This window comes from Periplaneta americana, chromosome 12 (assembly GCF_040183065.1).
Source record: "Periplaneta americana isolate PAMFEO1 chromosome 12, P.americana_PAMFEO1_priV1, whole genome shotgun sequence".
NCBI lineage: Eukaryota > Metazoa > Arthropoda > Insecta > Blattodea > Blattidae > Periplaneta > Periplaneta americana.
This window is the reverse complement of record NC_091128.1, coordinates 98,287,310-98,314,669: the sequence shown is the minus strand read 5'-3', so window position 1 is coordinate 98,314,669 and position 27,360 is coordinate 98,287,310. Positions and strand designations below refer to the sequence as shown.

The following is a 27,360-nucleotide window of genomic DNA, read 5'->3' as shown; positions in this document are numbered from 1 at the left end:
GACATAATAAAGTTATGATTTCAGCTTTTTCGCCAAACAACCTCTGTTTCTCTTCTTTCATGCCAAAAGAACAACATGCCATGTTTTCTTGAGGGAGCAAGAAATGCAAATGAGTGCTGTTTGGAACTAACAGCACAAAGTTTATGTCCTCGGTCTGACAAATACTGATCACCTATTGTGAAAGATTGCTGGATGTCTCCAAAGAGAAACTTTTTTTCATCAGAGTGAAGTCGCTGGAAATATGGCAATGCAGACATGAATCAAACCTCAAATACATGTTGATCAAAGCAACCAGATTTTAGCACACATAGACATGAAATTACGTGAAATTTATGTCATCACAGTTTCAAATCAATGTACAGATCTTATAATTATTTTATATCTGTCTCTGTACTACATCACATTTGCGATGGGAAAGAATTGAGATGGCAGAAAGGTTATAATGCTTTTTAATACGCTGAAGCACACGAATAAGATAAGCCACTTGAAATTTAATGATCACTGACAGGCAGAGATAAAATGTAAGATCTGTAGAACATTGAGTCATCACTTAGTGGGCATATAGGTACCGAGGGGTATGTTTTTCCTGAACTTCAAGACATTGCTAACTCATTTAAAGTTTGTGTGACTCCAGCCTTTATATATTTTCGTTTGGTTTTACTTAGTTTAGAGTTTGATTTTCTCTATTATTTTATTTGTATTTCTGGTGATGTGGAAGAGAAAGCCTGTTGGCATTAACTGTACCAGATTAAACAAGTAAACAATATATACAATATACATACATATATATATATATATATATATATATATATATATATATATACATACTGACTTAAATTGAGTTGACCCTGGCAGGCATTTGGCTAAGAAGCTTATTAATTGATGTACTGTAAGTGACGCTATGTAAAGATTCATCTTTATGGACGAGAAAAGCTTAGTAAAGGCAATTCGTTTTGGTTATCTATAGTTGAGTTCTGAGATTTTTTAAAAAATCTAACTACAACTTTAATTAAAATTAGAAGCAAAAAGGAAAACCCGAGCAATGCTGGATGCTTCCAGCTAGTAGAACACAAAAATTACATTATTTTGTTTTGTTATAAAATGAAATTAATTGCCATACTAAAGGGCAACGTTTTATAGCTAAAAGAAAAAATAATGGTATTTCATCAACATCCTCTAGAATTCCGGAATGGACACTATTTTCGTTGAAATTAATGAATTTTCCAAATATAAGCTTCGAAAATTGAAATGCAATGCTAATTATCAATATTAGTTTTAAAAGTAATTACTAGGGAAATATATATTTATCCCAATTATCTACTGTCGACTTAACTTATTTGTATTGTATTATTATTTGAAAAAGTTTTGATTGCTACAAAAGTTTCTACTCTATATTTCAATCAGTACCGGTACATTAATTACCACATGACTGACATAATTATGATACAAAAATGGTGAAATTTCAACTGTCTACTTTCACTTGTTCCAGAGGAAATGGGGACACATGCAAAGAAATGGAATTTTTTTAAAACCAAATACACAAATGAACATGTAGGAAGAACTATGTTTTCTTAACTTCACAATCACAACATTAAGGTTCATCTCCTATTATGAAAACGCAGCCAACACAGTATAGAATGAAGTTACAGATGTAAAATTGATAAAAGATGAAGAAGAAGATCTCTAAGCCAAAGGGTTTTTAAATTAATATTCTCGAAAAAAGTAAAGATTTGTGATTTCTATAGTGACAAAAAATAAAGTAACAGGAATGCAATACATAACTACATCATAAAATGTACAGGTACGTTATATCACTTTCTTGAGGAAATTTAAAATTATGTTTTAAATGTAAAATATGAAACGACAATATTTAAATTCCCTTGGGACCGATTCACTACATTTCAAATCAGGTTCGAAAGTTCTCAACCCAAGTACTATCAATTTTCTTATCTACAGCTTCTACTCACTGACGCTAGTTCCATTTTTTCATTCTCTATGGAATTCGCGATCATTGCTCAATGCGTAACAATGCTGCCTTCAACAATGCAAACAACATATTGGACCACCCACGGCCGACTTGATGTTACCTTCGCTCTTTTGTATATGGCCTTGACAATAGTAATCTTATGTTGAAATTGGATAATTTCTCAATTCCATCACGAGGCGCTGTCTGTCAAGGTGTGGTATCCACAGAAGAAATACGCAATATGAATTAAAATAAATGATTAAAGAGTAATAATAACAATTATAAATATTAAATAAGAAAATAATAAGTATTATTATGTTTAGTTCTGTTAATTATGGTAAAAGCGAGAGTTTAAAAGCAGGGAAGGTAACACATAGTAACCTGTTCAGTTTAAGTAACATGATGACAGAGGCGTAATTTTGTAGTTCATTTACTGGGTAGCACCCCTAGACTAAACTGCGATGTTTCAAAGTAATCACTTGGGTAATTATTTACAATAACTTGCACTAAATTTTATAATTTCACTCACTGCACTGATACATTCCACTTGATATTGCAGATTCAAGAATCCTAGTTTCAAGATTTTGGGGCTCAGTGGATTATAAGCCGCATTCTTCGAAGGAACAAGCTTTTCAGTTAAAGCTGCTGCAATGTTATCTAGAAGTGGCCTAACAAATTTCACAGTAATTAGGCCTATATTAGCAAGTCGTTTTTGACCGTCTTCATCACAAATTGGCATTGCAAGAGAGGGCATCTACACATAACGGCTCAATTTTTGAACACAAATTTTCTAATATATTCTTGTTTGGTAATCTCTTCCGATGATTAAGCTGCTGATCTAGAATCTATTTTGCATGAATACTGCCTTCATCGGCCTTTTTCCTTACATTTTCCAGTTCTTTATGTAAAGGATCTCTTTCAATTAGTTGGAGTTTTTCGGTTGTTTTCGTCATCTCATCTTGTTTCTCTTGTAACACCTGATTAAGTTGTTTAATTTTCACATGCAATCTGTTAATTATTTCTTTTTAGCTCCACAAAGTTGACAACTTCTGGATGCGTTGCTTTATGGTCATTTTCAACTGGCAAGAAGGGAATGTCATTAACTGATGTTGAGCCACTCGGAACATCTTGTTCAAATAGTGAAAAACCAATATTACTAAAAGATTTGCGTTTCTTGGGTGGAGGGAGATCAGTTTTAGTAACTGTTCGTCATGGTCTTCTGATATCTGTCACTTTATACCTAGGATAATGAGGGAATATTGTTGGCACAGCATTTGGTTTTAATAGTCTAAATTTCCCATTATTAGAATGATCTTCTTCCCTGAAATGTAAACTACAAACGACTGAAAATGGGGAGTTGCTTTAGGAACAAAGTCTTGGCGTGAAGTCACTTTTAGGCATTTTCGCATCTTTCCCTTACTTACTTATTTACTTACTTACGGCTTTTAGGGAACCCAGAGGTTCATTGCTGCCCTCACATAAGCCCGCCATTGATCCCTATCCTGAGCAAGATTAATCCAGTCTCTATCATCATATCCCACTTCCCTCAAATCCATTTTAATATTATCTTCCCATCTACGTCTCGGCCTCCCCAAAGGTCTTTTCCCTCCGTTCTCTCAACTAACACTCTATATGCATCTCTGGATTCGCCCAAACGTGCTACATGCCCTGCCCATCTCAAACGTCTGGATTTAATGTTCCTAATTATATCAGGTGAAGAATACAATGTGTGCAGTTCTGCGTTATGTAACTTCCTCCATTTTTCTCTAATTCCATCGCTCTTAGCCCAAATATTTTCCTAAGAACCTTATTCTCAAACACTCTTAACCTCTGTTCCTCTCTCAAAATGAGTGTCCAAATTCACAACCATACAGAACAACCGGTAATATAACTGTTTTTATAGATTCTAACTTTCCGATTTTTTACCAGCAGACTAGATGATAAAAGCTTCTCAACCGAATAGTAACAGGCATTTCTCATATTTATTCTGCGTTTAATTTTCTCCCAAGTGTCATTTATATTTGTTACTGTTGCTCCAAGATATTTGAATTTTTGTCCACACCTATGGAGTAATGGTTAGCGCGTCTAGCCGCGAAACCAGGTGGCCCGAGTTCGATTCCTGGTTGGGGCAAGTTACCTGGTTGAGGTTTTTCCGAGGTTTTCCCTCAACCCAATATGAGCAAATGCTGGATAACTTTCGGTGTTGGACCCCGGACTCATTTCACCGGCATTATCACCTTCATCTCATTCAGACGCTAAATTGCCTAAGATGTTGATAAAGCGTCGTAAAATAACCTACTAAAATAAAATAAAATATTTGAATTTTTCCATCTCTTCGAAGGATACAACTCCAATTTTTATATTTCCGTTTCGTACAATATTCTGGTAACGAAATATAATCATCTTTCCCTGTCACTCGGAAATTCGTGGAATGATATTGCTCCTCCACTCTTTTTTTCTATTCAAAGTACACAATAGTACACAACAATATGTCATTTTGAATCATATCACAATAAACTCGCATACCAGTAGAAAGAAGCGCAATATTACTAATTATAATCGTACAAGAAACCATACACACATTCCTCAGTGAACCTTGGGAGTCAGTGCCATCTGGCGGGAATTTCATATTTTCTCGGTTACAGATTTAACACAGGGATCAAAATGAATTGTCAAGGCCGGATTCATTGGACCCCAGTAGACCTACTCATTTTTTTTTTCTATATCTCGAAGAGTGATTAACTAAAAATTAAAATATTTATGAAATTCCGCCTGTAAAAATTAAATTAAATTTCTAAGTTTGGGGCACCTGTAAGGTAGACTTAACTAATTCTGATTGTAGGCAATGTTGCAGATCAGATCAGATCTACTGAATATGTTAATAATTTATTCCAAAATGTGAGCTAGTAATGGCTATATAATTTCCTTTCAAGAGTATTGCTTCATATCAGATTATTGTTAGCCAGTACTGAATATTTGATTTCTTTCGAAAACCTTGTTTTCAAATCATTTAATTCTTAACAGGTACTGATAATGTGAAGTTATTCGAAAATTTGTTTGGTATTTATAATAGTTTAACTAATAATTTGTTTTCAAGAATGTTTGCATCATACGAGACTACTTGTTAGCAAATAATGAATATGTGAAGTGTTTTGAAAAAAATTGTTTTCAGATCAGTTAATTTGTTACCGAATACTGAATATGCAAATTTATTTCGAAATGTGTTTCCTTTTATATCAGTTCAACTAGTAATGGATATGTATGTATTTTATTTTCAAACGTATTTGCTTCATATCAGATTATTAGTTAGCAAGTATTGAATAGGTATGTTAATTGTTTTGAAAAAACTTGTTTTCAGATCAATGAATGTGTAATCAAGTACTGACTATATATGGACTTACTTAAAAATTTTTTGCTATCTCTATTGTTTTCACTTGTAATGGCTATGCAATTCTTTTTCAAGAGTGTTTGCTTGGTATCAGATTATTTGTTATCAAATGTTAAACATGAGAACTGTGTTCCAATACTGGTTGTTTGGATTCAGATCAGTTCATTTGTAAACAGACATAAAATGGTGAATTTATTTAAAATAATTTTAATGTTCCCATCTTGTTCATTAGAATGACTATATAATGATTTATTATCAAGTTTGCCTGCTTTCAGACTAGATTATTTGTTAACACGTGCATTCATACCAAACGTATTTGCTTTTATATCAGTTTATTTTGTCAACAAGTAGGGTACTGGCACCTATGATGGACACCCCTACAGTGATGGGCACAGTCAATTATTTATGGTTGTAATAAGGATTTGCGGCTTAGAATTCAGTTTCTTCTTGTTCCTTATGATTTGCAGTACGTCCCGCACAGTGGCGTCGTAGTCTAAGGCATCCTGCCTAGGACTCGCATTACGGAATGGGCGCTGGTTCGAGTCCTCATGGGGAAAGAAATTTTCTCACGAAATTTCGACCAGTGTATGGGACTGGTGCTCACCCAGCATCGCGATGCACTTGGGGAGCTACGATAAGTAGCGAAATTCGGTTGCGAAAGCCAGCTATAATGGCTGAGAGGATCATCGTGCTAACCACACGATACCTCTATTCTGGTTGGATGATCGTCCACCTCTGCTTCGGCATGTGGGCGTGAGGCCAGCAGCTGGCTGGTCGGTCTATGCCCTTCACAGGGTGTATTATTATGATTCACAGCACTGTTGGCATACATTCTCGCGCATAGTCTATGTTCTGAGAGTGTATGTGGGAAACTTCAGTTTAAAATTCATTGTGCCCATGTGCATGCCCATGTTTATTGTCACTTAATATTAATTATTTTTTAGTGCTCGTTGCTGTCATAAATAGTGTTTGAAGGTTTTGTTTTTCTGTATTGAGTTCAAAGCTTGATTTTTAACTCCGTTTAACGTATCTCAGTAGAGATAAGTGGTTTTAATCCTGAAATAACGATTTATTGTCTTAATGGCCCATGCCCATCACTATGTGCTAAAACTCGCCCATCACTAAATATTTGTAAGTGCCCATTACTATTTCAGTGATATAAAACTGATACCCTAACTAGTCCTTCATGTTTAGTCTATTATTTATCATAGGTTACAGCCGAAGTCGAACACTATAGTCATATTTTCTTTCAATCTCAAAACGCACAATATTGGAAAAATTAATTAAAATTAAAAATCAGTTGTTGTTAACAGTTGCACCAGTTAAGGATGTTCAAAGGATTGAAACTTCTGCTAAGAAGTTTGGGCTTCCTAGATTAATATTGAAAAGGTACTGTACATTAAGTGGAAGGACAAATCTATGATTTTACTACCTCCCTTTAAGAATAATGCTTGGAACAGAAGTAATGCTATAATTTCAGAGCAAACAGTACAAGGATGACGGAGGCAAATTCAAATGTGAATGTAAACAGTCTAAAACACGGTTTCTAGAAACTGAATCAATCATAAAGGAGGAAAACCCTCACAAAGAAAGAATATTTCACCAGTTCTAAATGAAGTTCTAAAGTCTTCTGCAAAACCTTACATACTGAAAAATGGAATCTTAGGAACCGGCCTTTTATCCTGGAATCTCAACAACATTGGCTTTACAAAATTTTAGAAAAAGAATGCAATGAATGGACTTGAAAATTCACAGATAAGAAATTCTCAAGGAGTTGTTAAAGATAAGCCTAAAATCAAAAATATCTAGAACGAAATGAAACCTCCATGGAAACAGAAGAAATAATGTTTGATAGCATGAATGTAGTGACAGGAGAGACACTTATTTTACTTTACTTTTAACAGCATTCCACTTTCAGTGGTTGCCTTCGATGGAAAAGGTACAGGTCCTAGTCTAATAGACGGATCCTTGGAAAGGAATTTGAGAGTTCTGCTGCTGGACCCATTGCATTGATCTCCTCTGACTTTGTTGAATAGCCTCCTTAATGAATTTCTCCAAATTCTTGGTCCACTAGAGTTTTTTACAACTGCAATTTCTCTGATGACATGGACAGCTTTTCTCATAAACCAGTATGATATTTGTAGTCAGAATCTGTACGGATGCTTCTAAGTCCAATTTATTAGTGTAGTTGAAAGCTGAAAAAATTAGCTTACTACTACTCAGTTTCTCACAAAAGAGGTCCTAATTCGCATATCTGGGACTTTGGCAGCCTTCATTAAAGCTAGCAGCAAATTTTTGATCAAATACTCATAGTATGTGCCGATTGATCAGACAATGAATAAATTAGGGACACATGTCGTTCATGAATTTTATCTTTAAAATCCTGACAGCAGAGGATAAGATCAATAACTTCTTGTCTTCTGTTTATATTGAAAGTTGGTACTAAGCCTCTATTAACAATTTTTAACTCAGTTGATCCAAGGAACTAAAGTAAAGTCACCCCCTGGGATTAGTGTCCCCAATCTCCCACACAGTGTGGTGGAAGGTGGAGTCACAACCCACTAGTAATGGCAGCCCTTCTCCTTCAAAATATCTCACCAGACTTGCAAGTAGTTTTGGTGGTACTTTTTTTGGTCCATGCGGAAAGAATGCACAACAAACTGCCAGTTTCCTCACAGAACCTTCATAGAGGAGATTAGTGCAAATAGCCACCATATCTCAGCTACAAAAGTTGACTAGCAAGATTGAATTGATTCTCTTTATAATTATTATATACCACACTACAAGAAACGGGATCAGGTATACGACAGTATACTGCAGCACTCGAATTTCCCATATATTTAACTTGTTCCTTATACACACCAGGTTACTGAAATCTTTTACATAGTAATTCTGTAGGTAGAGCCGAGCTAGAGTATGACATGCGAAAATTTAATCGTCAATTTACTTTCTAATTCTTTTCCACATCTGACATCCTCTGCCCTCCGGGAACTCCTCCACAGGTTCCACTGCAACTGACTGCAACAATTGATCCTCTCCTTCTCGGAAAGACTATGGACATTCTATGGGAATATAATCGTTACTGAAATGGAAAAAATCGGTAGAAATACTAACAGTGGATACTAACATGTTTGTTTCCATATTTTCTTCACAATTTCCAATCAAATGTTATTTACATAGAGTATTTCAAGAGTAGAAAGAGAGAAACTTCAATACATATAAAAAAGAGAGAGACGAAATGGAAGAAAGAGAGAAAATAATAAAATAGAGTAACAAGAAATAAAAGTTACTAAATTCATTAAAAAAAATATTATCAATTGTACCGAAAATTATCTTATGCTTTAGCTATCGTATATACATTTATATGCACCGTCCTACAAAAAGAGAAAAGAAAAAAATGGCAGAAAAAAAAGAACGACATCAAGCATTTCTTCATATTTTTCGTTGCACCGACATACACTGATTGATTATATTATACTGGAGTATCTCAATAATGTGACTTTGTAAATGTAAACTTCATCTTACGATGTTGGATGAAGTTTACATTTACAATGTTTCTTTCCACCCATAAGCAGTGCTGACTAGATCAGACGCTATGGACAGTACTCTATAACAAGAGTCGCCAGTATGAGAGGAGAATTTCGAGGCTTTGGCGTGAGACGAACTCGATAGCTCAGTTAGTAGAGCGCCTGACCGGAGTACAGGAAGTCGCAGGTTCGAATCCCACTCGAGGTTGTGAAATTTTTCTTTCATATCATGGCATGATTGTGACTATATAAGTATTTAAATAGTCATTAATATGTCACATCAACGGACGTATATACGTCATCCAACATCGTAAGATGAAGTTTATATTTACAATGTTTCTTTCCACCCATAAGCAGTGCTGACTAGATCAGACGCTATGGACAGTACTCTATAACAAGAGTCGCCAGTATGAGAGGAGAATTTCGAGGCTTTGGCGTGAGACGAACTCGATAGCTCAGTTGGTAGAGCGCCTGACCGGAGTACAGGAAGTCGCAGGTTCGAATCTCGCTCGAGGTTGTGAAATTTTTCTTTCATACCATGGCATGATTGTGACTATATAAGTATTTAAATATTCATTAATGTGACTTTTATAAATTGAGATAAAAAGATATGAAATGGAAGCTAAATATTAATTCAAGTCAAAGAGTACGAACAATAATTTAAAATGACAAAGAATGAATAATGGAATGCACTTGCCCACATGGTAGAGAGATTGGGATGGGCAGGGCGGAACTCGACATGCAGCCACCTCCACGTGGTGAGTTCTGGGTTGTTTCAGTTCACAGAGAATTAAACAAGCAAAGAGCTGCATCTCAACTGTAAATGGTGGTACGAAAATGTACGGAATAGACAGTGTTCAATAACTGTAACTTCAGACACTAAATCCTTAACATAAAAGGACTAGAATCTTCCTTCGCCAATTTTTCTTTTTATTTAGTAAGAAATCTAGTTTGTTTCTAGGAAAGATTGCTACATCGCAGTGAATTCAGTAGCACTTGCCAACAGATGGAAACGATCTTTCCTGCAGCACTGACGGCAGTCGCGAGGAGATTGCCCTTACACCCCGTCACTGCGGTGCTCAGGCTTAAGGTGAAGTACGTTTTTCGTAACAGCGTTACAAAATAGATGGATTAAATATTACGTATTGTCGTATTAGTGTGTTATCACTTAAGCCTACCTGGTTTAGAGTTGCAAGAACTTGGTCCATTGTATTCTGGAAAGCGTTTGCAGTTGAGCGCATCTTTGAATCTGGCAGGAAGTCTGTTTCCACAGCCAGCATGAAACTCTCTGCAGAAACTGCGGCATGGAAGAACAATTTTGTCCTCCAATTCTCCAGGTTGGTGTATAAGACAAGAGGGCTGGAGCAACTGGCACACAAATTCGTACGCCAGCCGATAGCATTCTGCATCCACAAGCTCTCTGTCGAAAATGAAAGTCTACATGTGACCCAGAAAAATCACCAGATTTTAAATTAAAGTTTAGTTTATATACTAATAAAGCGTACATTGCTAATGTTCATTCTTTCAGTGATAGTACAACTTAAGAAGGAATGTGTTTTCATACACAACAAACAATGACTGGGGTGAATTATAATTCGTATAATGATTAGGTCTATACAACGAATTGCAGTCATTGGATAAAAATGGAAAGTGTTAATTTTATTGTTGTTTAATTAATATTTTAATTAACCTGCTAAATTTATGTGGCATGTATTTTAATTAATATGACGATATATTAACGCAAGCAATTAGACATACATCTTCATTATAATGAAGAACATTAATTATTTTAGTACCAGTATACAAATGTGAATGGATATTGTTATGTAACTAGTCTGTATCAGCTGTTTCCTTCTAAGAAAAGTTGTGGTCAAGATCATGAGTAAGAGCATCATTAACTGTGCCGGGAAGGGCCCAATACGGAGAGGTGCATTGTTTCCACAACTTTTTTTAAACTAATGGCAAGTACTTGACTGTACGTCAACATAAAATTTAATAGTTAATAAATTGCTGGAATACGAAGATTGATCAATACGCAAATCTGTGTTCGGATTACCAGTTGCTTATCTGTCTTTTAAGTTAAAAAAAATTATAGCCAGTCATTGACAATTAAAATCTGCAGCAAATCATTGTCTTAAATGCCAGGCCTAGCTATAAAATTACTGACTTGGCAACACTGCCTACAGAATTAATTAAGTCTACCTTACAGGTGCCCCAAACTTAGAAATTTAATTTAATTTTTACAGGTTAGTGGAATTTCATAAAGATTTAAATTTTTAGTTGATCGCTCTTCGAGATATAGAAAAAAATGAGTAGGTCTAGTGGATAATGAATCCAACATCACATATGGATCATTTGAAAATGATATTCTTCACACCATAAGACAACTCTAATGACAGAAGACATGAAATACTTAACAGACTACATAATGCAAACAACATTTTTTATGTTGTTCACAAATTATTACCTTCCCGTTTTTTAACCTTAAATTTAAAAATAATTTTGTACAAAACACTAATCCAACCCTTACTGTTATGTGGATCGGAAACATGGAGCTCAACACAAATTAATGGTTTTTGAAAACAAAGTGTTGAGGAAAATTTTTGTTCCAATTTTTGACCCACTTGAAAACAAGTGGAAAATTCTACATAATAATGATATTCACAAACTTTATAATCAACCATCAATCTTAGATGTAATACGGACCAGAAGATTAAATTGGGCAGGACATGTTATATGTATGGATGACTACAGCAGCGTAAAACAAATATATATGAACATCTTTAACAACAGAAGGCCACTGGGAAGACCTCGAATTAGATGGAAAGATGAAATTCAAAAGGAATGCATGGAAATAGGAATTACCAACTGGGAGGAACTAACAAAAGAAGAACAGAGTGGAAGCGTTTTGTGAAATCGACATGGAGTCGATATGCTCCATAATGTCCTTTGATTGATTGATAAGACTAATAGAAGTCAAGAAGATCTTGTTTATTACAACTAGAGGCGTAGAAAATCAACTATTCTTTGTTGAGTTAAAAAAAAAAAAACTATCATACGTTGTGTTTGCATGATAAATATTAGTACCTGAAGGCTATGACATCATCTTTCACATCCTGAATGGACTTGTGACCCAAAATGTTAGGGTAAGAGGTAACATTATAAGGAAGTTTTGAGCAGTATTCCAGCTGTATAGGTCCACACAGTCTGGGAGGGGGAGGTGTTGTAGTACTGGATGGCGTTGTCACTACGGTGGTCGTTGTTGGTTGTGTTGTTGTCAGTGCTGCACTGCTTTCTGAAACCAGGGAAAGAAGAACAATTGTCACACGTTCTTACTTATTCTCTTCCTTTCATTTGCTTTAAAAGTTTGTGTTGTCAGCCTTTGCACATTACTGAAACTATTTCCTTAAAGAAATTGAAGAGGAAACAAAACACAGAGGAAGATACCTAATGATGATGATGATAATAATAATAATAGTAATACTAATAACATTAATTTATTTTTTATTTATTTATTATTAGTATTTATGTGCTGCACAACAGCCACAGGCCAATTTATATGTCAGTAATAATAGTAGTAATAAATAATAATAAAATTACTATCACCACCAGTAATAATAATAATAATAATAATAATAATAATAATAATAATGTTAATAATAATAATAGTAATAATAGACTAATAATAATAATAATAATAATAATAATAATAATAATAATGATAATAATAATACTTTGCGCCGTCCAAAAGAAAGGTGGACTGAGAATGACTTACTGAGACAGTAACAGGCCATGGGCCTTGTACATGTTTGGATGATGATGATAAGAAGAAGAAGAAGAAGAAAAAAAAAAGAAGAAGAAAAGAGGAAGAAGAAAAAAGAATGGAGAAAAATATAATACATGTATCATAAAAAACTTTGGCTAATTCACCCATATTCACTGCAATATACTCAGTTATTTTAACTTTGGTTTTTACTGTAAAAGACCTGCACTTTAGCGTTGTGGTCTAAGACAGTGGTCGTCAGCACTCGCTGAAATGTGCAATGGGTATGCGGTGCATTACCATGTACACCATCGTGCAGCAGGGAGAGATAGAGAACATACCCGCTAGCAGCTACGCAGTGCACTATGGTGCGCTGCGTTTTCAGCGGGTAAGAGATGCTAGCCCCAGCGTGCTCTGTGCTGACGACTCCTGGTCTAAGACATCATGCCTGGACTTGTATTTCGGAATGAGCATTGGTTCGAGTCCTCATGGGGAAGCAATTTTCTCACGAAATATCAGCCATTGTATGGGACTGATGTAGCCGGCCCGGATGGCTCAAGCGGTAGGGGCACGGTATGTCTCTATCGCTTGGTCTGAAAGGTTGTGGGTTCGAGTACCGCCTCGGGCATGGGTGATGTGTTTGTATTAGTGTAAAGGAAACAAATGAAAAAGAAAAAAAAAAGCAGAAAACAAAAGAGAACTTTGGTAAAACGGCCTCTGGCCAGTCTAAATTTAATAATAATAATAATAAAAAATGTCAAGCCAGTAACGTGATAAATTTAGAAAACTATACTAGGTAGCGAAATCCGGTTATGAAAACCAGATTCAGAGTGATTTATACCGGGTGTTTCAGACTACCCGTATAAGCCTTTTTTCTCGAAAACTATATGATACTGGTTGTTTATAAAAAAATTTTGATAACCGAAACCTATGTGAAGAATCGATTGGTGGTAGTACAATTTCCCATAACAAACCGAAAGTAGGGGTACCTGTGGTCAACTTCAAAATTTCAAATGAGAACATAGGTCACTGAAGGTAACATTGGAAACAGCTTTTACTGAAACTTCTTTTTGTAACTTTTATTGTTTACTCACAAAGCAACAAAAATTGTATATTGTGAGAAATGCTTATGAAAGAGGGAGGAGAAGAAGGAGAAAAGAGGACAAGAGGAGGGAGAATAGGGGAAAAAGAAAGAGGAAAGGAGACGAAGAGGAGAGGAGAGGAACGGGAGAGAGAGAAGTGAGGGAAGGGGAAGGGGAAGGAGAAGAAGGAGAGGAGAGGAGAGAAAGTGAAGAAGGAAAGGAGAAGAAAATGGTTAGGGAGAGGAAATAGAGTAAGAGGAGAGGAAAGGAAAAAGAGAGGTAAGAAGGAAGAGGAGGAAGGAATGAGGGATGGGTAGAAAGAAAGAGGAGAGGGAAGGGGAGGAGAGGAGAGGAAAGAAAAGGGAAAGAAGGACAGTATAGGTAATGAGTAGAAGGAGAAGAAAGGGAAGGGCAATGAAAAGAAAAGAGAAGGAGATGAGAGGGAAGGGAGAAGAGATGAAAGAGGATGGGGAGGAGAAGAAAGGAAATACGAGTGGAGAGGAAAGTGAGAGGAGGCTAAAGAGAAGAAGAAAGGGAGGGAGGAGAGAGTAGAGAAAAAGAAGCGGGAAAGGAGAGGATAAATTAATCGAATAACACATTTCACTATGAAATTAGTACACAGTGTTCTCCCTTGTAAACACGTGCTGTTAAGAAATCTGTGCAAGCACATTAAATTGAAGCTCTCTCTATGTATATTAGGCTGCAGCGAAATAATATTTATTATTATTATTATTATTATTATTATTATTATTATGTCAGAAACAATATACAAGGCCTGGATACGACATTGTCAGGTTAGTATAATACGGCTTGTATAAATAGAATCGAGCGAATTAAATATTTAAGCACATGAACAGAGAGAGGCGAGAATAACACATTTGGCGTTTATGTAACATTGCGCTAACAGATATTTTTAAAAAGAACATATAGGCTACCGTGTGGAACTGACTACTGAAGGCTGCACTGGAAGGAATGGTGAACGGGAGAAGAGTTCGGGTCAGAAGAAGTTATCAGATGATAGACGACATTAAGATATATGGATCATAATTATGCGGGGACAAACAAGAAGGCAGGAAATAGGAAAGACTGGAGAAAACTGACTTTACAGTGAAAGACCTGCCCTTGGGCAGAACAGTATGAATGCATACCTTGTGGTTAACGTTTATTGTGTGAAATTGTACTTTTTTATTGCGAGGTACTCGTATTATGAACACACTTAAAATTATTCGGTTTATAATAATTGATTCTGATCAAACAGTAGGTGACAGATGCGTTATGTAAATAGTGACAATAGAAAGGTAGACTGTCTCTAGTTCATTACTATCTACGCGCTAGCGGGAGTGCGCAGATGTAACCCGCAAAATATCATTGCTCCTTAGAGGGAACGGACCGAAACAACCCACACGACATAACATAAAGTATACAAATAAAAAACTCTTAACGCAACATGAATAATAATCTTTAATTAAACACCTTCGATAATAGCATTTGATTACTATAATATATAATTACATTATCTTACGTACTAATAACAAATAAGCAAGAACAGAGATTAGCTTTCCAAAGTAGACAATTTATAACATATAAGCTTACCTTATAGGATAACATAATTATAGTCAGCTCCATTTCAATAAAAACATAAAACTATGAATCAATTATATTAAGTTGCTGTTCAGTCAATATTTATCACTTAAAACAATGAATTATATCATTGAGTATAAAATAAATACATTTTCATGATATAATTCATTGTTTTAAGTGATAAATATTGACTGAACAGTAACCTAATATAATTGATTCATTCGTAACTTATCTGAAAACAACAATGTCTGTCAAATTACAAAACTATGATGTTCAAGATATTTACCTTTAATATCCAAACTGTTGAGATCAATGGTGAGGTTGGCGAGGTAACGAGATTCTTCTAGTGCAATTTCTTTTGACAACACTGACGTCAAGTCAGAAACCTCAACTTCAAACTGTCGAGGATCGAAATGCAGGTTGAAATGGACGATTAGGTCACGTCCCTCAACCCTGAAATGAGATAAAAATTCTCGTGTTAATGTAATAGTTTTAGAAGATGCATATTCCCGGAATGTGTGAAAGTGAAATACAGGGAAAGACGAACTAGTATCTTCGGGTTATATGGCATATTCGATATAGATAAAGTGTCTTCAATTTCAGTTCTCATACGTTGGCCGTAAAACCAAGTTACCAAAAAATCAGACCCCTAACAAAACTACTATTGTAATATTTGTTTCCTATGATTCCGTATTTAATATTACTATTTTCTTAGCCTTCGTTTATCTGTTAGCCTTGGCGAACTTTTCTCTGGATACAGAACACTTATTCAGTTCTTTGAAATCATATTAACTAATAATACCAATTTAAAAATATTATTAAGCATACCTAATTCAACTAGACTGTGATTATAATTAAGATTTTGTAGTAAAAAGTTAAAAGGACTTCAGTTAATGCGCGCTTCGTGGGAAGCTTTTCTTCAACATTGTAACATCTGTCTATCATTAATCAGAGCAGATAATCCGCATGTTAACATGATGAGACAGTTAGATGTTGAACTCAAATCGTCGTGTGATTTCCTCTGCCTTTCTTTTCCCGAAGACTTTACTAAAGCTACAATTCGAAATTTTCGAGAAGAATTGCGAGGTCGTGAATATGAATCATGGAAGACCCTTTCAGGACGGGGAAAAGGTGTTGAGATGTATAGCGAAGTAACAGCCGCCAACAGTTGGATTGCAAACAAGAAAGGACTTTCGACTAGTGAATGGATATCTAGCTTGAAAATGACAGCAAATTTAGCAGCTGTTCGTTCCGTTCCCGGCAGATCTCTCGACGGTACCCGGTGCAGACATGGCTGCCCGGAGATTGAAACTTTAGCGCACGTCTTGGGATTCTGTGAACAGGGATTGTTCTTGAGGAACTCTAGACATCATCTTGTAAGATCCAAAATTGCTGCCGCATTAAGAACTAAGGGCTGGATAGTAGAAGAATAAATCTCCTGTCTAGCTGAAATGGGTCAACGAGACGAGTAGATATTTTAGCGTACAATGCTGACACTAAACAGGGCATCATTGTGGACCCCACGATACGTTTTGAAGTAGGATGTCATCAGTCAGCCGAGGTCCACCTTGAGAAGAAGTCGTTCTATGAGCCTACAGTCAACTATTTCAAGCTGAAATATGCCTTAATTCACGTTGAGGTATTCGGCTTGCTCATAGGTGCTCGAGGGACTATACCAGCTTTTTTCGAAGAATTTCGACGGAAATTTGTTCTGCCAACATCTTTGAGGGATGACATTATGATAATTGTGTTAAAAAAATCCTGCCAAATCCTAATTAATCACATGGTGCCACAATAATAGCAATTGTAATGTTTCACGCCCTTTTCTTTGTTTCCCTTTTTTTTAAATTTAATACCTATGTTTACATATGTATAATAATTTTTTTGAGGATATACTAAGTCCGCGAGGGCTACCCTCAGTGGGGGGCAGTTTAATATTATTATTATTTAAGATTTTTTAGACATGTTTCATATTCTAGCTGTGAAGCGATGTACGAATACCATGTGATGTAAATAAATACAATAAAATATAATTAGTAACGTAAAAAAACTGTTTTAATCCGTTTAAATCCATAGACATCTGTTTTTATAGGTTTAAAATCCGGTTTACTAGGATTAATTGGATTTATTGAATGCAATCCAAACATCATATATGCCATTCATTTTGCATACACATCCGGGCGTTCTACTTGTGTGTGCTAGGCGCTGGGGTTGTTGGTTTATGCTGCTGGTCGTTGGATGACTTGTTTGTACACAATACAGCTGCTTGTAGTCCGTAACCAGTCGTGTCGTGATACTGTACTATGTAAGCTCTTGAGCACAATGAGACCTCGTTCAAGCATTTGGAATCATTTTGAAACAGCAGTCTGTGATGGAAAGGCTTATGCTCTGGACAGGCTTTATACTCAATTGCTTCGCGAATGTTACATGTGCCACCTTCTTCGGCTGCATGCGAAAGAAACTGGTCCGCTCATGGCAACATTCATACAAAATTCAGAAATAGGCTGTGTCCTGAAAGATTGGAAAAACTTGTAATGAATGGTAAGATGGAATCTTTAGTTCGCTAGTTCTGAACCAGTGAATCCAAAGCCTACAATATCTGATGAAGCAACTACTGAGGAAGATTAGTGTAGCAACAAGAAATGAGGAAGATATTTGTTTTCTAGTTTATAACTAACTATGGTGGTTTTCAAAATGATAAGAGAAAAGGTGTTTATTATTTTTAAGTTTTATTCCTCTTACTATTATTTTTGCTATATTACATTTGTAACATGTATTGTGAAGAAAATTTACTTTCAGTTTTTCAAGCTCAAAAGTATTTAATTTTGAGAAGAAAAAACTAAGAGTTATTATTATTATTATTATTATTATTATTATTATTATGTTTGTATCCTCATTTTTATTATTAATATTTGTGTCAAGAATCTTTTTAATTTGACTATTACACTTTTACTACGTCATACTACTTTTGACCAATAAAACGGTACGAAAGAACGTTTTTCAACCAATCATGACTGCTTATCGCACAATTTTATCGCATCCCTAGCATTTGTTTAATTTTATCGCTTCCCTAGCATTTGTTTGTTTTTATCACTACTCTAGCATTTGTTTCTTTGTTTGCCAACATTTCAAACTGCACTGGCCTGGACGTCAAAAAACAGAAAATTACATACCACTCCAGTCGATGCACAGCACTTTCAAATATGACTCGCATTGGCATTCAAGAACAAGAATTAATAAAGACCACTGATCATAGCTATGCATCATCCCTGAAACCCTATTTACAAATAAATGAAGAGCACCATTCGGAAACCCTGAATAAGTTGGGGAATAAACCATGTACGTCAACGAATTCCACTTCTTTTACGCACACGTTAAACCAGAAATAAGTAAAATAAAAATATTTAATCAATCACTAAAATAAAATAAATTATGTCATTAATAACAAAATAAAACCCCATAAAAACCAAAATAATTCTAAAAACAAACAAAAAAATAAATCTAATAAAACAAATTGATATATATATATATATATATATATATATATATATATATATATATATATATATAATAACCTAAGATAAATAAATTATATCACTGACACCACAAATCAATATTTTATTATATTAAACTACTTAAGTATATTTATATTCAAAATGCAACAACATCACTATAATATAACATCAACTGAACCACCAACCAATAGTCCACATCTGTGGAGTAACGGCTAGCGCGTCTGGCCAGGTGGCCCGGGTTCGATTCCCGGTCGGGGCAAGTTACCTGGTTGAGGTTTTTTCCTGGGTTTTCCCTCAACCCAATACGAGCAAATGCTGGGAAACTTTCGGTGCTGGACCCCGGACTCACTTCACCGGCATTATCACCTTCATCTCATCATCATCATCATCATCATCATCATCATCATCCTTCACGAATTAGGCCTCTGTAGACCTGTTTCGGCCCCATCTAGCAGTCTTCTTAACGGTCTTCCTGGTCGACGATGTCCTCTAGGTTTATATTGCATCATAATTTTTGGGATTCTTGAATTTTCCATTCTTCTTACATGATCTAGCCAATTGAATTTGTATCTGGTGATTTTTTCTTCTACTGACTCTACTTCTAATTGTTCTAAAATTTCTTCATTCCTTTTTCGGTCTAAAAGAGTATATCCTGCTGTTCTCCTGAAAAATTTCATTTCCGTTGCTTTGATTCTGTTCATGTCTTTTTTCTTTAATGTCCAAATCTCGCTTCCGTATAGAAGGGTGGGTAATGCTAGTGTATTATATATTTTTATTCTTGTAGATTTTTGTACTAATTTAGCTTTTAATGTATTGTTTATTATTCCTAGAATTTGTGTAAATTTGGTAATTTTCTTGTTCACATCTTTTTCATTTTGATAAGATATTTCACAACCCAGATAATTGAAATTTTGCACTTGTTCGAGGCATTGGTTATTGTGTATTATCTTACTTCTCACTGGGTCTTGTCCTAAAAATGCCATTACTTTTGATTTTTGTGCTGAAATTTCCATCCCAAAATCTTTTAATATTTCATTTAATGTATACAATCCTCTTTGTAAATTATCCTCTGAATTGGAAATTATGACTTGATCATCGGCATAGAGTAAGGTATTTAATGTTAGAGCACTGGTTATTTTGATTCCTGATGTGTAGATTTGGTTCCATTTTAAAATAATTTCATTTATATAAATATTAAATAAAGTTGGTGATAGTGGACAACCTTGTCGAACTCCATTATTAACTAATTTTCTTTCGGATATACAGTTATTTATTTTGACACTTATTTTGCTGTCCGTGTAGATTTCTATTATATTTTGGAATAGCAAATTTGGAATATTTTTTTCTTGTAATATGTCGAATAAAAGGTCTCTTCGGACTTTATCAAAAGCTTTCACAAAATCAATAAAAGCTATATGGGTTTCTAAATTAAATTCTCTTCTTTTTCCAACAATAGTTTGATACTAAATAATGGATCTACACATGATCTTCCTTTTCATTCAGACGCTAAATAACCTAAGCTGTTGATAAAGCGTCGTATAATAACCTACTAAAAAAACCAAACATTAAAACGTATTCAAATTTAAAAATTGTACTTTCAATAATTGTTCCTTTTAAAATTATTCATGTTTATTTTTTATTTCATCGTCCTTAATTAAAACTTCTCTTGTTAATTTCATCATCCTTAATTAAAACTTTTTTAACACTTGTTTATATTATTTAGGTTATGTTATAGCTTCTGCTATATGATATTATGGTTAGTCACGTATCAGAGATTGTTTAATATTAAGATTTATTGAAAATCATCTGTCAAGTGACGTTGATTACTGGGATCCGGATGATTGAAGTGGAATGCAACTGTTTTAATAAAAATGAAACTGAATCAACAAAGCCCTCTTGACTAGTAACCGTCCACAGAGTTCAATGAAGATTCCATATTTGGCACAACTGATAACAAGAAAAACAGCTAATCATAAAACACTACTGCCATGCAGCGTAATATTTGTAATGTTGAGATGGTGCAATAATACATTTGAAGACAGTTGTATTTTCGTAAGTCAATTAATATTTTACTGTATTGGAGTACTTGGTTACTTCTAATCTTTATATACTTTCTTCTAATCGTGTAATAGTGAATTAAATTCCACTCGAGTTTTGATTTTCTCTAGATAAATCAAAACCTCTAGTGAGATTATTGTTGATAATGAAACAAATTAATCGAATAAAACGTGTTAAAAACCATTTTAAATAGCATTCTGGTTTAAAACCAATAAAACTGATCCTGTTTAAAACTTACCGACATCACTAAATACAATACAATACAATAACCATGTGTGATATCAATAAAATCAACTTGAGACACAATAGAGAGGATACCATGTGTGATGGTGCGTCATGGATGGTAACTTTTTTCCAATTCGGAAGTAGGTACCTACCTTAAGTCCGAATAATTTAGTAACACGTACGACGATTTAAATAACAATCTTTTAGTACATTGAACTGTTGTTTGAGTGTCTGAGGGCTCTTGAACTAGTTCTATGTGAAATAATGACCCCAATTCTCACTGGCAGATAAAACACAAACTGTTTAGTTCCCCACTCTTTCAACAGGGCGCCATTACAATTGCTCCGGATACTCCATGCCACTTCCTACTCTGTCTACTTTCCTATTGTTGGCTAATTATGTGAGAATAGAAGACCCATTCATCGTCTGCCTTTCTACTAGTGGAGACGGAAGTGGAGACGATTAACTGGAAATGAGAACAGCGCATGTAGTGACAGTGATAATCTATAATTATACGCAGAGACGTGATGCTTAGGTGTTTTGTAATTCGCAATTAACGTAAAATGTTAAAACAATAATCGAACTTAAGTTTTGAATAAGTATCACATTTTCAATGATAGCTTCTCGAAAATACAGATGAAGAAGTAGGAGGAAGGAGGGAAAGTTAATCGGAGATGTTTGTTAAAATCTGCTATAGGCTATGCTTAATATTACGTAATTTTATACGAGGTTTTTCAAAAGTAACTTAACGCACAACTGCAATTAAAATTGGATGAGGGGATTTTGGACAAAATGCTCATACACGTCTAACATATTTATAAAGGAATATTTTTATGAAAACAAAATATTCTTGTGGCTCTTGTTTTGCGAGTTATGACAGCATCGATAACATTTTTAAGGAGACTAGGTAGTGATTAGGAGTCAAAAATCCGATTTTTTTATTATTTGCTTAAAAAATACAAAATTTACTTCTTAAAATAATATTTTATTGTGAGCGTATCTCTGCAGATAAGCCCTTTAAATTGCCTCTTTAAACTTGGCGGCGTATGTAATTCATACATATTTCTTCTTTTTTTAAATGCAGTTTTCCGTAAGTTGATATTTTTAAACGTAAGTACATTTTTCTCTAAAACTACTGAATCAATTTACATGACATTTTTACAGTATTTTCTGCAGCCTCTGTTCTACAAAGTAGACCTATGGGTTTATGAACATCGCACACGAGGAAAAAATTATATATACTGAAATAATGGCAAAACTGGTTAATCAAAGTTCAATGTTTTTTTCTGGTTCACTAAGGGTGAAATATTTAACTAAATTTTGCTTTAGAATTTACAATATATATTATTTGATAACCTAAAAAAAATACAAGATATGTGAGTGAAGATTGTAGCAAGTGATGTGCACCTGAGGTTTGGGGTACATTTAGCAAAGTGGGAAAAGGGTTATCAGTTAGGGCATTTCTTTTGTACTTCGATAAGCAACAACTGAATTCAGAATGATTGATCTATAACCATGGACATTTTTATTTTACTCTGCACACTAAAAGCCCAAAAATATTGAACTAAACGTTTGTACTGATTTTCTTTAATCGCACAGGCATCAATGCCCACTCCCCTTAAATTATACCCTGTAATGTTTTTTTAATAGTATCTGAAAGAGAAAATCTAATTTTCTGTTAACTAATTTTTTTGTTAGGTTGATTTATACACACTTTAACACCTATAGTATGTTTTAATGTGAATAAATTGAATAGTTACTTCTATTCTTTCGGTCCGAGATATGGATGGCTGTATGAAAACGACACGCGACACTTTTCGACACGCCGTGGTCAATGCTTATATCACAGAAATTATAGGGTAAGGTTGCCTAATTCCGTGACATATTTAATAAAGTCTATATTTACGCCAAATTGTAATAAAAATTTTCAAATAATACCTCAATGACGTTATTTAGATCTTTAGCTACAGTTTTTACAACATTCAGTGTCAACAGTTTCACAAGTTTGGTATATTATATATGATTCTTCATTGTTATACAGTGGCTCCTAAATCCGTGACAGGGATCTAAATTCCATGATAGTGATTTTCTAATTTCGTGAGTGATATCCTAATTCCGTGATACTAAAATAATTCTCATTAACTGCTCAGAAAACAAACGTGCATTTGGAGAAACACATTAAAGTCATGGTATATTGTTTTAATATGGATGAAGCAAGAAATTACAACATAGAAAAAGGGCCTAAGTGACAAATTTCATAGAAAATATTTGTGTAACTACAGGAATACATATTAATATATTATAAACAAAATGAAATGAAAGTTAAATTCAATATAAAAATAAATTTCAATAAATTGAATTATAACACAATTTTTTCTCATTATTTATATTCCTAACAACATCAGTAATTAATTTAAATATATGCCCTATTATTTTATTATAATTATTATAATTGATGTTTTGTATAACTTATTTCTATTATTATTTCCACTAACTATTTTCTTTCATAGACATTAATTTTCACAATTTAGCGTTGGGCATCACTGGTCGAGTGAGCCAGAAAGGAGAAATATGAAAATAAATCCGAAAATGGGAAAGCTCCTATAGTATTGTTATTGTCTCATAACGTTTAAATAATCATACACATTGGTTCAGCTGACTATAATCTACAGTAATATATCATTTTGATAATGCTATATTAATTCTTACCTCAAATATAAAATGTTTCTTCAGGAGCGGTTACAAGAGAAAGAAAAATTTACCGGTTAACCATCTTTCACTGAACAAAAGTTTCTGCAGTCGACTGCTTCTATTCAAAAGGCGGGTAGGCAATAGAATTGAAAAGAAGACATCTCCTGGCATCTGTTAGGTATTTCAAAAACTTAAAAGTCAGAGACCACAACTTCATGGCAGTAAATTGAAATTTTATCAAGGGATTAGGGGTATCACGGAATTAGGCAACTTTACCCTACAACTTAGAGCTACGTGACATATACCATCGTATAGAGGACATTATCTGCTGATGACATCATCACAGCTAGCGAGGACAAACAAAATGGCGCCGATTGTTTTAGTAGATCGGCTGTAACTCCAAACTGAGTGGACGTATTTAGATTGTCGAAGTGCCATTTGAAAGAAATTGAAGAGTTCTTTAAGGTATAATGAACTACTGTATAGTGACATTTAAGACAAGTAGGCCTAAATGGTGCGGGTATATATTTAAATTTGGCGGGAGAATTTCAAAATATCGAAAATTGTCGCTCAAAAAGTCAAGACGAAAGGGCAACAGGATGATAGAGGACATCGAAAGGAATGGATTAGTGTGCTTAAAAGTAATGCCCAAGCCGAGCCCAAGTCTTAAAGCCGAGCGAGTGTAATGTTTCTGCGTTTAAAAGCCGTTGACGTTTATCTTAATAGCAATTAGTGTCGTCCATTACATCAGTTATGTTCGGTTCAAACAGGGTTTACCTTCCAATCTTTCCGTGAGCAATTGTTGATAATATACACTACTATGCAAAAGTCTTAGGCAGTAATTTAGAACCTAGACCTTTTTATTGTACATATGTCGAAGGGATGCCTCGAAATTTCTAGCGCTCCTTCACTGGGGCGGCGAAACCCGAAGTGAGACAAGTGGCCAAGGGGCTTGGAGCTCACGTATTTAGTTTTTCACAGCCCCAACTCCCCCCTTGCAAGGACGTGTTTTCACGTACCTTTAAAGTTTCTCCTCCCATTTCTCCTCTCATTCATTCATTCATTCATTCATTCATTCATTCATTCATTCATTCATTCATTCATTCATTCATTCATTCATTCATTCATTCATTCATTCATTCATTCATGGGTCTAATATGCGTATATATCCGTATATTATATATGTATGTACATATATACGCCTATACACACACACACACACACACACACACACACACATATATATATATATATATATATATATATATATATATATATATATATATACTTTATCTTAAAATAGATGGAGGTCTTATATGCGAGGGAGTCTAATAAGCGAGTAAAAACAGTATTGATCTGAACCAAAATAGAACATGCTGGAGTGAAATTCCGTACTGACCCGTCCAGAGCAAGAACTTCCGTGCCCAGGAACGCCGGCCTGAGGTCGCTCCGTCGGAACACCAAGTTAATTCTCTCTCGGTAATCTCTCGCTCGTACCCGGAACTGTTCGGTGGCCGGATTGGCCAGTTCGGTGGAGAACGCATCTCCTCGGACCACTCGGAACATCGCACGGAACACTTGTTCTCCTGGAGGATCCGAACTCAGGAACGTGTCTGAAACAAATGAAGAAGCTGAGGTTCGTACATTTTATTTCACTATTTATAGCAAAAATAATATACAAGTATCTTTATTATTGAAGAATTAACCCTTTTCCTCCATTTGTTCTCTTATGATTCTTTCTCCCTTTGTTCAATTTTTCACTCTCCCTTTTTTCTTAATATTTTATTGAATTCATTTTTTTTCTTATAACCTTCTGCGTTATTAGTCATTTATGTATTCATTCACTTCTTCTATTTCAAAGTTTCTTTTCTCCTTTCGCTCACTCATCCATTTACCCATCCACCCATATTTCCTTTCCTTTCGCGTTCTTCCTACTCTCTCTTCCTCTCTTGTTTTTACTTATTTAGGCCTACTCATTCGTTCCTATCTTCTTTACTATTATGAATAAAATTAATTCATTCTTTCCTTCTGTAGTTCACCCATAAGTGTAAATTGATTTCAAATAATACAATCAGAAATCTGTCACTAAAATTTTTGTTATATCATCAGACTTTTATATTTCAGCACTAAAATAATAATGGTAATAATAATAATAATAATAATAATAATAATAATAATAATAATAATAATAATAATAATAAATCTAGAGAAGAATAAAGAAGTGTATGTAATATTTGTGGATTTTGAAAAAGCTTTTGACAGAGTAGACTGGAATAAACTGATGGGGATCCTAAAGAAAATACGTGTGGATTGGAAAGGGAGAAGGCTGTTCAGTAACTTTTATATGAAACAACGAGTCAGGATAGGAGAAGAAATGTCAGAAGGAAGTGAAATTGGGAGAGGAGTACGTCAAGGATACCATTTATTACCTACACTGGTCAACATCTACCTGGAGGATTTAGTAAAGAACTGTTTTCAGAACATGGGAGGAGTGGTAGCAGGAGGAGTACATCAAGGATGCCCTTCATCATCACACTGTTCAACATCTAGCAAAGAACTGTTTTCAGAAAATGGAAGGAATAATAGTAGGAGGAAGAAGAATAAAGTGCATAAGATTTGCTGATGATATGGTGTTAGTAGAAGAGAAAATGATGCTAAGGGATATGCCACTGGAACTAAATGACAGCTGTGAGCAGTATGGAATGAAGATAAATGCAAACAAGCGAAGACCATGGTCATAGGAAGAAAAATAAAGAAGGTGAACTTGCGAATTCTAAATGAGACAATAAAGCAAGTGGACAGTTTCATATACTTGGGGTGAACTATAAACAGTAATTTGAGCTGCAGCCAGGAAGTCAAAAGGAGGATAGCAATGGGCAAGGAAGCTTTTAATAGAAAAAGGAGCATCTTCGGACCTTTGGAAAAGAACTAAGGAAGAGCCTAGTGAAGTGCTTTCTATGGAGTGTGGCATTGTATGGAGCAGAAACATGGACATTACAACGAAGTGAAGAGAAGCCACTAGAAGCATTTAAAATGTGGATGTGAAGAAGAATAGAACGTGTGAAGTGGACAGACAGAATAAGAAATGAAGCTGTGTTGGAAAGACTGGGTGAAGAAAGAATGATGTTGAAACTGATCAGGAAGAGGAAAAGGAATTGGTTGGGTCATTGGCTGAGAAGAAACTACTTTCTGAAGGTTGCACTGGAAGGAATGGTGAACGGGAGAAGAGTTCGAGGCAGAAGAAGACATTAGTTGATAGACGACATTAAGATATATGGATCATAAGAGGAGACAAAGAGGAAGGTATAAAATAGGAAAGAGTGGAGGAAGCTGGGTTTGCAGTGAACGACCTGCCCTTGGGTAGAACACTAAATGAATGAAGCGTATGTAATGTATAGGCCTACTCCAAGATTTCCTCACATTGATGCCTAGATGACACGCACCACTTATATGTCATAAGAATTGCTGATGAATCAGGCGCAATTTGTAGTCTACAGCGGAATAGATTTAATCTCGAGCAGGAAATTGAGAACTAATATACAGAGTGTCTGACTCGAGCCGTTC

The 27,360-nt window shown here is 34.8% G+C and overlaps 1 protein-coding gene across 1 annotated transcript in view; it reads right to left on the bottom strand.

The window, feature by feature from the left end:
- The window catches only part of LOC138710700 (atrial natriuretic peptide-converting enzyme), a 133,817-nt gene that overhangs the window by 14,253 nt on the left and 92,204 nt on the right, over positions 1-27,360 (bottom strand). The window contains exons 3-6 of the mRNA XM_069841766.1: positions 25,196-25,409; positions 15,594-15,760; positions 11,969-12,176; positions 10,060-10,301 (exon numbers count right to left, since the gene is read on the bottom strand). Coding sequence (XP_069697867.1) covers positions 10,060-10,301; positions 11,969-12,176; positions 15,594-15,760; positions 25,196-25,409 — 831 coding nt within the window. The remainder of the gene's footprint in view (positions 1-10,059; positions 10,302-11,968; positions 12,177-15,593; positions 15,761-25,195; positions 25,410-27,360) is intronic.